We start from the raw sequence: 14,307 nt of genomic DNA, 5'->3' as shown, positions 1-14,307 counted from the left end.
GTTCCTCACCCTGATCGACAGACCCTCCCCACACCGTTCCTCGCGCTGATGAACAGACCCTTCGTTAGTCAGGAGCTCCCAGAGTTTACAGGGAGGAGAGCGGAGCTGAGAGTCCCCCTCCCCGCTCCGTTCCTCGCCCTGATCGACAGACCCTTCGTTAGTCAGGAGCACCCAGAGGTTACGGGGAGGAGAGCGGAGCTGAGAGTCCCCCTCCCCGCTCCGTTTCTCACCCTGATCGACAGACCCTTCGTTAATCAGGAGTTCCCAGAGGTTACGGAGAGGAGAGTGGAGCTGAGAGTCCCCCTCCCCGCACCGTTCTTCGCCCTCATCGACAGACCCTTCGTTAGTCAGGAGTTCCCAGAGGTTACGGGGAGGAGAGTGGAGCTGAGAGTCCCCCTCCCCGCACCGTTCCTCGCCCTCATCCACAGACCCTTCGTTAATCAGGAGTTCCCAGAGGTTACGGGGAGGAGAGTGGAGCTGAGAGTCTCCTCCCCGCACCGTTCCTCGCCCTCATCCACAGACCCTTCGTTAGTCAGGAGCACCCAGAGGTTACGGGGAGGAGAGCAGAGCTGAGAGTCCCCCTCCCCGCACCGTTCCTCGCCCTGATCGACAGACCCTTCGTTAGTCAGGAACTCCCAGAGGTTACGGGGAGGAGAGTGGAGCTGAGAGTCCCCCTCCCCGCACCGTTCCTCGCCCTGATCGACAGACCCTTCGTTAGTCAGGAGCACCCAGAGGTTACGGGGAGGAGAGTGGAGCTGAGAGTCTCCTCCCCGCACCGTTCCTCGCCCTGATTGACAGACCCTTCGTCAGTCAGGAGTTCCCAGAGGTTATGGGGAGGAGAGTGGAGCTGAGAGTCCCTCTCCCCGCTCCGTTCCTCACCCTGGTCGACAGACCCTTCGTTAGTCAGGAGCACCCAGAGGTTACGGGGAGGAGACCGGAGCTGAGAGTCCCCCTCCCCGCACCGTTCCTCACCCTGGTCGACAGACCCTTCGTTAGTCAGGAGCACCCAGAGGTTACGGGGAGGAGAGTGGAGCTGAGGGACCCCCTCCCCGCACCGTTCCTCACCCTGGTCGACAGACCCTTCATTAGTCAGGATCTCCCAGAGGTTACTGGGAGGAGAGTGGAGCTGAGATTCCCCCTTCCCGCACCATTCCTCGCCCTCATCGACAGACCCTTCGTTAGTCATGAGTTCCCAGAGGTTACGGGGAGGAGAGCGGAGCTGAGAGTCCCCCTCCCCGCACCGTTCCTCGCCCTGATCGACAGACCCTTCGTTAGTCAGGAGCACCCAGAGGTTACGGGGAGGAGAGTGGAGCTGAGAGTCCCCCTCCCCGCTCCGTTCCTCGCCCTGATCGACAGACCCTTCGTTAGTCAGGAACTCCCAGAGGTCACGGGGAGGAGAGCGGAGCTGAGAGTCCCCCTCCCTGCACCGTTCCTCGCCCTGATCGGCAGACCCTCCCCGCACCGTTCCTCGCCCTGATGAACAGACCCTTCGTTAGTCAGGAGCTCCCAGAGGTTACGGGGAGGAGACTGGAACTGAGAGTCCCCCTCCCCGCTCCGTTCCTCGCCCTGATCGACAGACCCTCCCCGCACCATTCCTCGCCCTGATCTTCAGACCCTTCGTTAGTCAGGATCTCCCAGAGGTTACGGGGAGGAGAGTGGAGCTGAGAGTCCCCCTCCCCGCACCGTTCCTCGCCCTGATCGACAGACCCTTCGTTAGTCAGGAGCACCCAGAGGTTACGGGGAGGAGATCGGAGCTGAGAGTCCCCCTCCCCACACCGTTCCTCGCCCTGATCGACAGACCCTTCGTTAGTCAGGAACTCCCAGAGGTTACGGGGAGGAGAGTGGAGCTGAGAGACCCCCTCCCCGCACCATTCCTCACCCTGGTCGACAGACCCTTCGTCAGTCAGGAGCACCCAGAGGTTACGGGGAGGAGAACAGAGCTGGGAGTCCCCCTCCCCGCAACGTTCCTCGCCCTGATCGACAGACCCTTCGTTAAGCAGGAGTTCCCAGAGGTTACAGGGAGGAGAGTGGAGCTGAGAGTCCCCCTCTCTGCACGGTTCCTCGCCCTGATTGACAGACCCTTCGTCAGTCAGGAGTTCCCAGAGGTTACGGGGAGGGGAGCGGAGCTGAGAGTCCCCCTCCCCGCACCGTTCCTCACCCTGATCGACAGACCCTCCCCACACCGTTCCTCGCCCTGATGAACAGACCCTTCGTTAGTCAGGAGCTCTCAGAGTTTACAGGGAGGAGAGCGGAGCTGAGAGTCCCCCTCCCCGCTCCGTTCCTCGCCCTGATCGACAGACCCTTCGTTAGTCAGGAGCACCCAGAGGTTACGGGGAGGAGAGTGGAGCTGAGAGTCCCCCTCCCCGCTCCGTTCCTCGCCCTGATCGACAGACCCTTCGTTAGTCAGGAACTCCCAGAGGTCACGGGGAGGAGAGCGGAGCTGAGAGTCCCCCTCCCTGCACCGTTCCTCGCCCTGATCGGCAGACCCTCCCCGCACCATTCCTCGCCCTGATCTACAGACCCTTCGTTAGTCAGGATCTCCCAGAGGTTACGGGAAGGGGAGCGGAGCTGAGAGTCCCCCTCCCCGCACCGTTCCTACCCTGATCGACAGACCCTTCGTTAATCCGGAGTTCCCAGAGGTTACGGGGTGGGGACCGGAGCTGAGAGTCCCCCTCCCCGCACCGTTCCTCACCCTGATCGACAGACCCTCCCCACACCGTTCCTCGCCCTGATGAACAGACCCTTCGTTAGTCAGGAACTCCCAGAGTTTACAGGGAGGAGAGCGGAGCTGAGAGTCCCCCTCCCCGCTCCGTTCCTCGCCCTGATCGACAGACCCTTCGTTAGTCAGGAGCACCCAGAGGTTACGGGGAAGAGAGTGGAGCTGAGAGTCCCCCTCCCCGCTCCGTTCCTCGCCCTGATCGACAGACCCTTCGTTAGTCAGGAACTCCCAGAGGTTTCGGGGAGGAGAGTGGAGCTGAGAGACCCCCTCCCCGCACCGTTCCTCACCCTGGTCGACAGACCCTTCGTCAGTCAGGAGCACCCAGAGGTTACGGGGAGGAGAGCGGAGCTGAGAGTCCCCCTCCCCGCAACGTTCCTCGCCCTCATCCACAGACCCTTCGTTAGTCAGGAGTTCCCAGAGATTACGGGGAGGAGAACAGAGCTGAGAGTCCCCCTCCCCGCAACGTTCCTCGCCCTGATCGACAGACCCTTCATTAGTCAGGAGCACCCAGAGGTTACGGGGAGGAGATCGGAGCTGAGAGTCCCCCTCCCCACACCGTTCCTCGCCCTGATCGACAGACCCTTCGTTAGTCAGGAACTCCCAGAGTTTACGGGGAGGAGAGCGGAGCTGAGAGTCCCCCTCCCCGCACCGTTCCTCGTCCTGATCGACAGACTCTTCGTTAGTCAGGATCTCCCAGAGGTTACGGGGAGGAGAGCGGAGCTGAGAGTCCCCCTCCCCGCACCGTTCCTCACCCTGATCGACAGACCCTCCCCACACCGTTCCTCGCGCTGATGAACAGACCCTTCGTTAGTCAGGAGCTCCCAGAGTTTACAGGGAGGAGAGCGGAGCTGAGAGTCCCCCTCCCCGCTCCGTTCCTCGCCCTGATCGACAGACCCTTCGTTAGTCAGGAGCACCCAGAGGTTACGGGGAGGAGAGCGGAGCTGAGAGTCCCCCTCCCCGCTCCGTTTCTCACCCTGATCGACAGACCCTTCGTTAATCAGGAGTTCCCAGAGGTTACGGAGAGGAGAGTGGAGCTGAGAGTCCCCCTCCCCGCACCGTTCTTCGCCCTCATCGACAGACCCTTCGTTAGTCAGGAGTTCCCAGAGGTTACGGGGAGGAGAGTGGAGCTGAGAGTCCCCCTCCCCGCACCGTTCCTCGCCCTCATCCACAGACCCTTCGTTAATCAGGAGTTCCCAGAGGTTACGGGGAGGAGAGTGGAGCTGAGAGTCTCCTCCCCGCACCGTTCCTCGCCCTCATCCACAGACCCTTCGTTAGTCAGGAGCACCCAGAGGTTACGGGGAGGAGAGCAGAGCTGAGAGTCCCCCTCCCCGCACCGTTCCTCGCCCTGATCGACAGACCCTTCGTTAGTCAGGAACTCCCAGAGGTTACGGGGAGGAGAGTGGAGCTGAGAGTCCCCCTCCCCGCACCGTTCCTCGCCCTGATCGACAGACCCTTCGTTAGTCAGGAGCACCCAGAGGTTACGGGGAGGAGAGTGGAGCTGAGAGTCTCCTCCCCGCACCGTTCCTCGCCCTGATTGACAGACCCTTCGTCAGTCAGGAGTTCCCAGAGGTTATGGGGAGGAGAGTGGAGCTGAGAGTCCCTCTCCCCGCTCCGTTCCTCACCCTGGTCGACAGACCCTTCGTTAGTCAGGAGCACCCAGAGGTTACGGGGAGGAGACCGGAGCTGAGAGTCCCCCTCCCCGCACCGTTCCTCACCCTGGTCGACAGACCCTTCGTTAGTCAGGAGCACCCAGAGGTTACGGGGAGGAGAGTGGAGCTGAGGGACCCCCTCCCCGCACCGTTCCTCACCCTGGTCGACAGACCCTTCATTAGTCAGGATCTCCCAGAGGTTACTGGGAGGAGAGTGGAGCTGAGATTCCCCCTTCCCGCACCATTCCTCGCCCTCATCGACAGACCCTTCGTTAGTCATGAGTTCCCAGAGGTTACGGGGAGGAGAGCGGAGCTGAGAGTCCCCCTCCCCGCACCGTTCCTCGCCCTGATCGACAGACCCTTCGTTAGTCAGGAGCACCCAGAGGTTACGGGGAGGAGAGAGGAGCTGAGAGTCCCCCTCCCCGCACCGTTCCTCACCCTGGTCGACAGACCCTTCGTTAGTCAGGAGCACCCAGAGGTTACGGGGAGGAGAGAGGAGCTGAGAGTCCCCCTCCCCGCACCGTTCCTCGTCCTGATCGATAGACCCTTCGTTACTCAGGCCTCCCAGAGGTTACGGGGAGGAGAGAGGAGCTGAGAGTCCCCCTCCCCGCACCGTTCCTCGCCCTGATCGACAGACCCTTCGTTAGTCAGGAGCACCCAGAGGTTACGGGGAGGCGGAGCGGAGCTGAGAGTCCCCCTCCCCGCACCGTTCCTCACCCTCATCGACAGACCCTTCGTTACTCAGGCCTCCCAGAGGTTACGGGGAGGAGAGTGGAGCTGAGAGTCCCCCTTCCCGCACCGTTCCTCACCCTCATCGACAGACCCTTCGTCAGTCAGGAGCTCCAACAGCTGCCAAATAACGGGTGTGCACCTCTCGCTGTCTGTCCTCCCAGGAGCCAAGATAAGGCCTTCTGCCTGGACGGAGCCCTGACTCACGTGTTCACTCGGAGTTTGCCCATCGCCAGGCCGGAGCCCGTCGCCATGGAGACCGAGATTGGGGATGAGCGCTGCTGCTTCCAGATCCCCGCAGAGCTCGCCGACAAGATCGACAGGTTGAGTCAAACCGGGGAACGGGGGGAACGCTGGGGCAGGCCCTTCGGCCCGCAGTGGGTGGTGCTGACCCGGCCAACTCAATGTCCACGCCCACCCGTTTCCCGCAGACCCACGTGCCCACAAAAAACCCATCCCACGTTACTGCCTCAGTCACCACCCCGGGGGCAAAAAATTAATTCCAGGCCCCCCGTTCATAAAAAAACCGCCCCCTTTGAAATTACCCCCTCCGCCTCGAAAACTGTAGAGCAGTGTGCCGGATCCTGCTGGCCAATCTCAGGCCGAGCCGGATTAAAAAAGATCCGTGCGTTGAAGTCGAGGCTGAGGGGTGATCTGCTGTTTTGCTCACTACTCTGGCAGTCGCCTCCGCGCCGAACTGACCCTCAGCTGGTCCTGCCCAGCCCGTCTGTATTTGTGAAGTCCCCACCATTCGGGACGTTTACAGAGACGGGTGTGTAAAAAGGGGGCCTGAAGGATCACTGGGGACCCGAGTCACCCCAAACGCAAACTGTTCCAGCTGCTCCCATCCGGGGAAACGGTCCCGCAGCATAAAAGCCAGGACCGACAGCCCCCGGGACAGCTTCTCCCACCAGGCCGTCAGACTGATGAACTCACACTGACACAACTGTTCATCCATGTTATATTGACTGTCCTTTTGTACATACTATTTATCATAAATTACTATAAATTGCACATTCAGACAGAAACGTAAGGTAAAGATTTTTACTCCTCGATTGAGAGCATCCTGACCGGCTGCATCACGGCCCGGTACGGGAACTGTACCTCCCTCAATGGCAGGGGCACGACTGAGAACATCCCGACCGGCTGCATCACGGCCCGGTACGCGAACTGTACCTCTCTCAGTCGCAGGACTCTGCAGAGAGTGGTGCGGACAGCCCGGCCCATCTGTAGATGTGAACTTCCCACCATTCAGGACATTTACAGAGACAGGTGTGTAAAAAGGGGCCCGAAGGATCACTGGGGACCCAAGTCACCCTGAACACAAACTGTTCCAGCTGCTCCCATCCGGGAAACTGTCCCGCAGCATAAAAGCCAGGACCGACAGGCTCCGGGACAGCTTCTCCCACCAGGCCGTCAGACTGATGAACTCACACTGACACAACTGTATTTCGATGCTATATTGACTGTCCTGTTGTACGTACTGTTTTTTAACAAATTACTATAATTGCACATTGCTGCTAACGTAAAGGATTTTACCACTCGGGTATTGAAGGATTTCAGAAATAATGTCAATTCAGTTCTTATTGTCTGCACGATCTGTTCCGTCTCGCTCGTTAGGTTGTTATTTTATATTGTGACTTTAGTGTTTCTCGGTGGCCGAACGTGAGGAGGTGGCTGTCGAGGTTGCGTGCTTTCCTTTCTCCCTCCGCGGAGAAACGTCGGCCCTCCCACCGCGCCTCGGATTAACCCTTTCCTGTCCTGACAGGGGTTTCCTCAGGAAAGGTTCGACCCACCCGGTGAATGTCGTCAAAGGCCTGCTGCTGGAGCGGATCGGCGAGGAGGCGGCCGTCCGGGAGCTGGAGGGCGACTCCCCGCTGCTGGCCAAGTTCGACCCCGGGTCCGAGGTTGCCGAGTCCCAGGTTTACTTTGCCGCCCGCTCGAGCCGGAGCCCGGGCGGCGGGACGCCGGACGCGGCCGGGGCTTACTGCCTGCGCCCCGCTCTGGCGCAGCGCCTGCCCGAGTTGCTGCGGAGGCCGGACTTCCAGGCCGAGGTGGTCTACGCCCTGAGCGGCGCCGTCTTCAGGAGGTGCCCCATCTCGCCGCTGGCGATGCCCGCCTTCCACGAACTGCTGCTGGTGTCCGCCTCGCCGACGGGCGCCTTCCGCCGGCTCACGTCCGCCGTGGAGAGGGCCGTCGCTCTCCTGGTGGTGAGCTCGGCCTCCGGGAGCGGGGGGCGCGGCGTTGGCGGCCCCAGCCCGGTCGCCTTCGAGGAGGAGGAGGAGGAGGGCGGGAGGCGCTGGAGCGTCGGCGTGAGGGACGCGGCCCTGCCGTCCCTCGCCAGCGTGGCCGTCGGGAGGGAGGACCGAGGCCGGAGCCCGGGCGGGCTGCGGGTCTGGCTGGCCTCGGTGAACCTGGACTTGCTGTCCATGGCGCTGTGCGGGGTCGGCGACTGGAGGCTGCTCTGGGCCGGCGGCCGGGCGGGGGCCCTCCCCGCTCCCTCGCTCTACCCGCCCTCCTACAGGCACGACGTCAGCTTCTGGGCGGAGGCCGGCGCCGAGCCGGACGAGCTGGAGCTCCACGCCCTCGCCAGGCGGGTGAGCGGCGGGTCAGTCAAAGCCATGGAGCTGATCGACCGCTTCCGCCACCCCCAGGCGAACCGGAGCAGCTACTGCTACAGGCTGACCTACCAGTCCTGCGACAAGGCCCTCTCCCAGCAGCGGGCGCTGGAAATGCAACTGCAGCTGAGGGCGGAGCTGCAGAGAGCCTTCCCCGTCACGCTCAGATAAATACCCCGGGCCGGGGCCTCCTTTCTGGGGTGCCGTAGGGTTCCGACACCTTTCCTGACCTCCCCCCCCCCCCCACCGCCACCGCCAGGCGCGTTCTGTCTGGGAGGGGCAGCGGGGTGGTGAGCCTGTGGTGTTCATCACCACTGGGGTATATCGGGGGTGGCCAACCTTTTACATTCCGCACGTCGATCTTTTCACGCACGAGTCCAGGTGCGCCTTAACACTCTTCGTACCCCCATTCCGTCCCAGTAAGAAAATGCCGATATAGACGTCTTTAATATTTTTGCATAATATGTTGATTTAATATAAAACAAGGTGAACGTCACTTACCTTAATGAGACTTGCAACAAATATATTTTGTCCTCTTCTCCCGTTTGCTTAATCACATATTCCCTCCGTAACTCAGACCCAAGCACTGGGCTCCAGCTTTCCTTCTATTTCAGTCTGATGTTGTGTTTTATGGTGTCTGTTGAGATCATGCCTCCTATCGTGTGAGGAGGTGTTTTCACAGACAGTCACACGCACGGTTTTCCTGACGGGTCCCCGCTGGAAGCAAGGACTCGTTCTTCCCCGCTGTCCGTTGAATTCACGCCGACTGTCACTTCCTGCTTTTCTTTTGCACTGTGACGGGTAACCGAGTGTTAAAAACGAGGCCTAACTTTCGAAGAAGTAAGTACAGAAACTGCAGACGTCCTCGAGGGGACGAACGGAGCACAACTCGCACGGGGGCCGATTGTAAACTGACTGGCAAGAAAACCTGCGGCGCGCCACAGGATCGGACAAGTGCCAAGCGGGTACTGAACGGCTGCCGAACGGAAGGTCCTCCTTCCCTAGTTTGACTCATTGCACTCGCCGAAAGATGTGCACGGAGTAATAAAGTCGCCAGAGGTAATTGCTAAGTTTTAGATTTATTCTCAGTAAAACTCATTTCTCGCTTTAAGCTACTTGAATTCCTGTTATAGATTTTTTTTTCTACCAGTCGGCTTTTGCTGAATACTTTTTGTATGAGTCGCCTTACTTGTTTTATTAATATCACTGGGGCGCAATGCGCCACGGGGTTGGCCATCCCTGGGGTACTTAGAAGGCGCCGCGCACGAAACGGTGGAGGGACTCCGCGGGTCAGGCAGTACCTGTGGGGAGGAGCGAACGGTCGACGTCTCGGGAGGGAGGGGGGGAGACCCTTCGTGAGGACTGGAGAGGGGAAGGAGGGGGAGAAGCTGGATTGGCCTCACCTGGTGGGCGGGAGGGGGGGTGGTGGGGAAGGGGAGAGGGAGCGGGATTGCTCCCTCAACAAAGATAAACAAGATATAGTTTGGGAAAAACCACTGAGACGTAGTCAGAAGATTAATCTCTTTTCAATTCAATAAAGTAGATCTTCCAGACATTGATGGAATCATCAGACAAGCTGAAGAGGGGAAATCCAGCATAATCTAATGGGGGGGGGGGAGAGAGAAGACAGAGAGAGAGAGAGAGAGAGAGAGAGAGAGATAAATCAATTACAGTATACATATATTGAATAAAAATCATGCAAAAGACAAATAATATATATTAATAAAAGTGAGGTTGTGACCACGGGTTCGTTGTCCATTCAGGAATTGAATCGCAGAGGGAAAGAAACTGTTCCTGAATCGCTGAGTGTGTGTCTTCAGGCTCCTGTACCTCCTCCCTGATGGCGGAGGGGAAAAAGCTGTTCCTGAATCGCTGAGTGTGTGTCTTCAGGCTCCTGTACCTCCTCCCTGATGGCGGAGGGAAAGAAGCTGTTCCTGAATCGCTGAGTGTGTGTCTTCAGGCTCCTGTCCCTCCTCCCTGATGGCGGAGGGGAAGAAGCTGTTCCTGAATCGCTGAGTGTGTGTCTTCAGGCTCCTGTACCTCCTCCCTGATGGCGGAGGGAAGAAGCTGTTCCTGAATCGCTGAGTGTGTGTCTTCAGGCTCCTGTACCTCCTCCCTGATGGCAGAGGGGAAGAAGCTGTTCCTGAATCACTGAGTGTGTATCTTCAGGCTCCTGTACCTCCTCCCTGATGGCGGAGGGGAAGAAGCTGTTCCCCAATCGCTGAGTGTGTGTCTTCAGGCTCCTGTACCTCCTCCCTGATGGGGGAGGGGAAGAAGCTGTTCCTGAATCGCTGAGTGTGTGTCTTCAGGCTCCTGTACCTCCTCCCTGATGGCGGAGGGGAAGAAGCTGTTCCTGAATCGCTGAGTGTGTGTCTTCAGGCTCCTGTACCTCCTCCCTGATGGCGGAGGGGAAGAAGCTGTTCCTGAATCGCTGAGTGTGTGTCTTCAGGCTCCTGTACCTCCTCCCCGATGGCGGAGGGGAAGAAGCTGTTCCTGAATCGCTGGGTGTGTGTCTTCAGGCTCCTGTACCTCCTCCCTGATGGCGGAGGGGAAGAAGCTGTTCCTGAATCGCTGAGTGTGTGTCTTCAGGCTCTTGTACCTCCTCCCTGATGGCGGAGGGGAAGAAGCTGTTCCTGAATCACCGTCTGTCTTCAGGCTCCTGTACCTCCTCCCTGATGGTAACAGTAAGAAAGGGGCATGCCCTGGGTGCCGGAGGTCCTTAATAATGGACACTGCCTTTCTGAGACCCGCTCCCTGAAGATGACCTGGGTACTTTGCAGGCTAGTGCCCAAGATGGAGCTGACTAGATTTACAACCTTCTGCAGCTTCTTTCGGTCCTGCGCAGTAGCAACCCACAGCCCCACCACACCCCAGTGCTGTCCTCCTACACACACACACACACACACACACACACACTCACCTATCCTCATTTCCTTCTCCTTTCCCACCTGGTTCCAGCGGCCCACCCTGCTCTTCCCCATCCAGTCCTGTCTTCTAGCTGCCACCCTGCTACCCCGCTCCCTAACCCCTGTAGGGCAATCACTCCCCTTCCCCAACCCCCCCCCCCCCAGTCCTGATGCAGCCAGAGACCCTGGGGTTGCTGCTCATCCCAGTTCAGCCAAAGTAAGGGACCACCCCCCCCCCCCAACTACCCAGGCCACGCTCTCTTCTTGCTGCTGCCTTCGGGAAGGAGCCCGAGGACAGACAACTGCTTCAGGAACAGTTACTGCCCCTCAGCCGTCAGGCTCCCGAACCAGGGGGGGATAACCTCACTCGGCTTCGCTCGCCCGCCAATGAACTGTTCCCACAACCCGTGGACTCACTCTCAGGGGACTCTCCGCCTCATGATCTCGATGTTTATCTCTGATTTGTTTATATTTTTTTCATTGAGTTTTCAAATGATTACAGAAAGAAGAAAGGAAAAAAAATTATCAACCCTTCCCCCCTCCCCCCTAACATATCCGTATAGAAGGAAAGAAAAAGAAAGAGAAGAAGAAAGAAAGAAGGAGTGCCTGGATATCGGAAGATCCCCACATGCTCCATGGAGTTCGTAATAACTTTAGTACATATATTTATTTCTTTCCCCAAATAACCAATTATTTTATCTTCAGAGCACCTATATATTTAATCCTGTCTTTTGTAAATAAGGGCGCCAAATTTTCAGAAATGTTTCATATTTATCTCTTAAATTATAAGTAATTTTTTCAAGTGGAATACGGCTGGAAATTTCGTTCTTCCAATGATCTATACTTAAGTATGCATCCGATTTCCAAGTAACTGCAACAGCCTTTTTGGCTACTGCCAGTGCAATTTTTATGATTTCTTTCTGATATTTATTCAATTTGGGTTTCGGTTTTATCCCTACAATATCACCTAATAAAAATAATATTGGATTATGTGGAAGTTGTGTTCCAATAATTTGTTCCAATAAAACTCGTAAATTTGTCCAAAAAGGTTGAATTTTAGAACAAGACCAAGTAGAATGTAAAAAGTACCAATTTCTTAATTACATCGGAAACATTGATCAGATAAATTTGGGTTGAATTTATTTATTTTTGTGGTGTAATATATAATTGATGTAAAAAATTATATTGCACTAACCTTAACCGGACATTTGTTGTATTTGTCATACTATCAAGACATAGTCTTGACCAATTTGTTTCTTCAATTTTAATATTCAAGTCACTTTACCATTTTTGTCTTGACTTATGAATTCCTTGTTTAATTGCCTGTTTTTGAATCAAACTATACATACAAGAAATAAATTTTTTAATTTTTCCTTTTTGAATTAAAATTTCTATTTCATTAGATTTCGGCAATAACATTGTTTGACCCAATTTTTCTCTTAAATAAGCCCTTAATTGGAAAGAACAAAAGAGAGTGTTGTTTGATATTTTGTATGTATTCTTTAATTGATCAAATGACATTAATATATTTGTTTATTATTATGTAGCCTCCGTGCCCCGTGTGAACCGCTGTTGCCCCGCCAACAGAGCAATACTTTGGTGTAAATACGGTGTAATGCCCCCCCCCCCAGTACACGCTCACAACACAAATATCAGACAATATGCCAAAGACGAATAAGTAATTGCAACTTTATAGTTATTTCTTAGCGATGGATTAGTAGAAACAGATAACCTAAAGGCGCCAAATCAGTGAGTTGCGAACACCAGGAAATCTACAGATGCTGGAAATTCAAGCAACACACACACACAAAATGCCGATGGAACACAGCAGGCCAGGCAGCGTCTACAGGGAGACGCGCTGTCGATGTTTCAGGCCGAGACCCTTCGTCAGGACTGACTGAAGGGAAAGATAGTAAGAGATTTGAAAGTAGTGGGGGCAGGGGGAAATGTGAAATGATAGGAGAAGACCGGAGGGGGTGGGATGAAGCTGAGAGCCGGAAAGGTGATTGGTGAAGGGCTGGAGAAGAGCTGGAGAAGGGAAAGGATCATGGGGCGGGAGGCCTCGGGAGAAAGAAAGGGGGAGGGGAGCACCAGAGGGAGATGGAGAACAGGCCACACATTTTAAGTATTAAAGAAATAGAAGCTTCATAAAAAGATTGTGGTAATTTACCTACACTTAATGCATCTTTAAAAATTTTACAAAGCCAAGGAGAAAGTATAGAAGAAAAAGATTTTAAAAATTCTACAGGAAAACAATCTGGACCAGAAGCTTTACCAGAATTCATTAAAAAAATAGCCTTTTCTATTTCAGACTCCGTAATAGGTTATCTAAAATTACTTTATCCTCAACAGTTACTTTTGGAATATTCAATTTCCTTAAAAATTCATTTATTATAGAAGAGTCCTTAGTGAATTCTGATTGATATAAGGAGTTATAAAAATCTTGAAAGGCTCTATTTATCTCTTTGTGGTCGATTGTCAGAGTACCATCTTGTTTACGAATCCTAGTAATCTGTCGTTTATCCGAAACAATTTTCAATTGGTTAGCCAGTAATTTACCAGACTTATCTCCATGCATATAGAATTGGGTTTTTGATTTAATTAACTGACTTTCAATCGAAGAGGATAATAACAAACTATGCTCCATTTGAAGTTCCACTCTTTCTTTATAAAGTTCTTTACTAGGGGTCATTGAATAAATCTTATCAATTGCTTTGATTTTATCAACTAATGTTAATATTTTAGAATTAGTTCGTTTCCTAACTCCAGCAGAGTATGAAATAATCTGTCCATGAATATATGCTTTAAAAGTATCCCACAAAATTCCACTGGAGATCTCTACTGTAGAATTTGTTGAGAAAAACAAATCAATTTGTTGTTTAATAAAGTTAACAAAGTCTAAATCCTGCAATAAAATAGGATTAAACCTCCAAAATTTAGCATTGATATATGAATCCATTATTTTAATAGATAACTTCAGAGGTGCATGATCAGATATGGTAATACAGTCATATTTACAATCAGTAACATCTGTGAGTAAATGGTGATCAATGAAAAAGTAATCAATTCTTGAGTAATTATGATAAACATGGGAAAAGTATGAAAACTCTTTGTCATTAGGGTGTAGAAAACGCCAAATTTCACAAATAGCTGAATCAATCATAAAAGAGTTAATAAAAGAAGCCGATTAATTCGGAAGAGTTTTGGTAGGCTTGGATCTATCCATCACAGGGTTTAAACAACAGTTAAAATCCCCACCCATTATCAGTCTATATTGATTCAGATTAGGAAAGGATGTAGATAAGCATTTAAAAAATCCAGGACAATCAGTATTTGGAGCATAAACATTAACTAAAACAACTTTTTGATTAAAAAGTAGACCAGTAATAAGCAAAAATCTGCCTTGTGGATCTGAAATTGTTTCATGATGTATAAAAGAGGTTGAAGAATCTATAAAAATAGAAACACCTCTTACTTTGGCTTGCGAACTTGCGCGATACTGTTGGCCCTTCCAAAACCTAAAAAAAATGTTGACTACCCACCTTCCTTACATGAGTCTCCTGCACAAAAATAACATTGGCATTCATTCTATGGAATACTTTGAATTTTTTTTTCCGTTTGATTGGATGATTTAAACTATTAGTATTCCAAGAAACAAAATTAATAATCCTATCTATATTGACAAT

The 14,307-nt window shown here is 53.7% G+C and overlaps 1 protein-coding gene across 1 annotated transcript in view; it reads left to right on the top strand.

The window, feature by feature from the left end:
• Positions 1-12,023, top strand: part of fdxacb1 (ferredoxin-fold anticodon binding domain containing 1) — a 52,399-nt gene extending 40,376 nt beyond the window's left edge. Inside the window, exons 4-6 of the mRNA XM_059959348.1 lie at positions 5,262-5,420; positions 6,866-8,774; positions 9,479-12,023. Of these exons, the coding sequence (XP_059815331.1) occupies positions 5,262-5,420; positions 6,866-7,886 (1,180 nt within the window). The 3' untranslated portion in view covers positions 7,887-8,774; positions 9,479-12,023. The remainder of the gene's footprint in view (positions 1-5,261; positions 5,421-6,865; positions 8,775-9,478) is intronic.
• Positions 12,024-14,307: the final 2,284 nt, after the last annotated feature.

This window comes from Hypanus sabinus, unplaced genomic scaffold, assembly GCF_030144855.1.
Source record: "Hypanus sabinus isolate sHypSab1 unplaced genomic scaffold, sHypSab1.hap1 scaffold_1453, whole genome shotgun sequence".
Lineage (NCBI taxonomy): Eukaryota > Metazoa > Chordata > Chondrichthyes > Myliobatiformes > Dasyatidae > Hypanus > Hypanus sabinus.
Note: the sequence above shows the minus strand (reverse complement) of the source record. Positions and strands in the feature narration are given on the sequence as shown.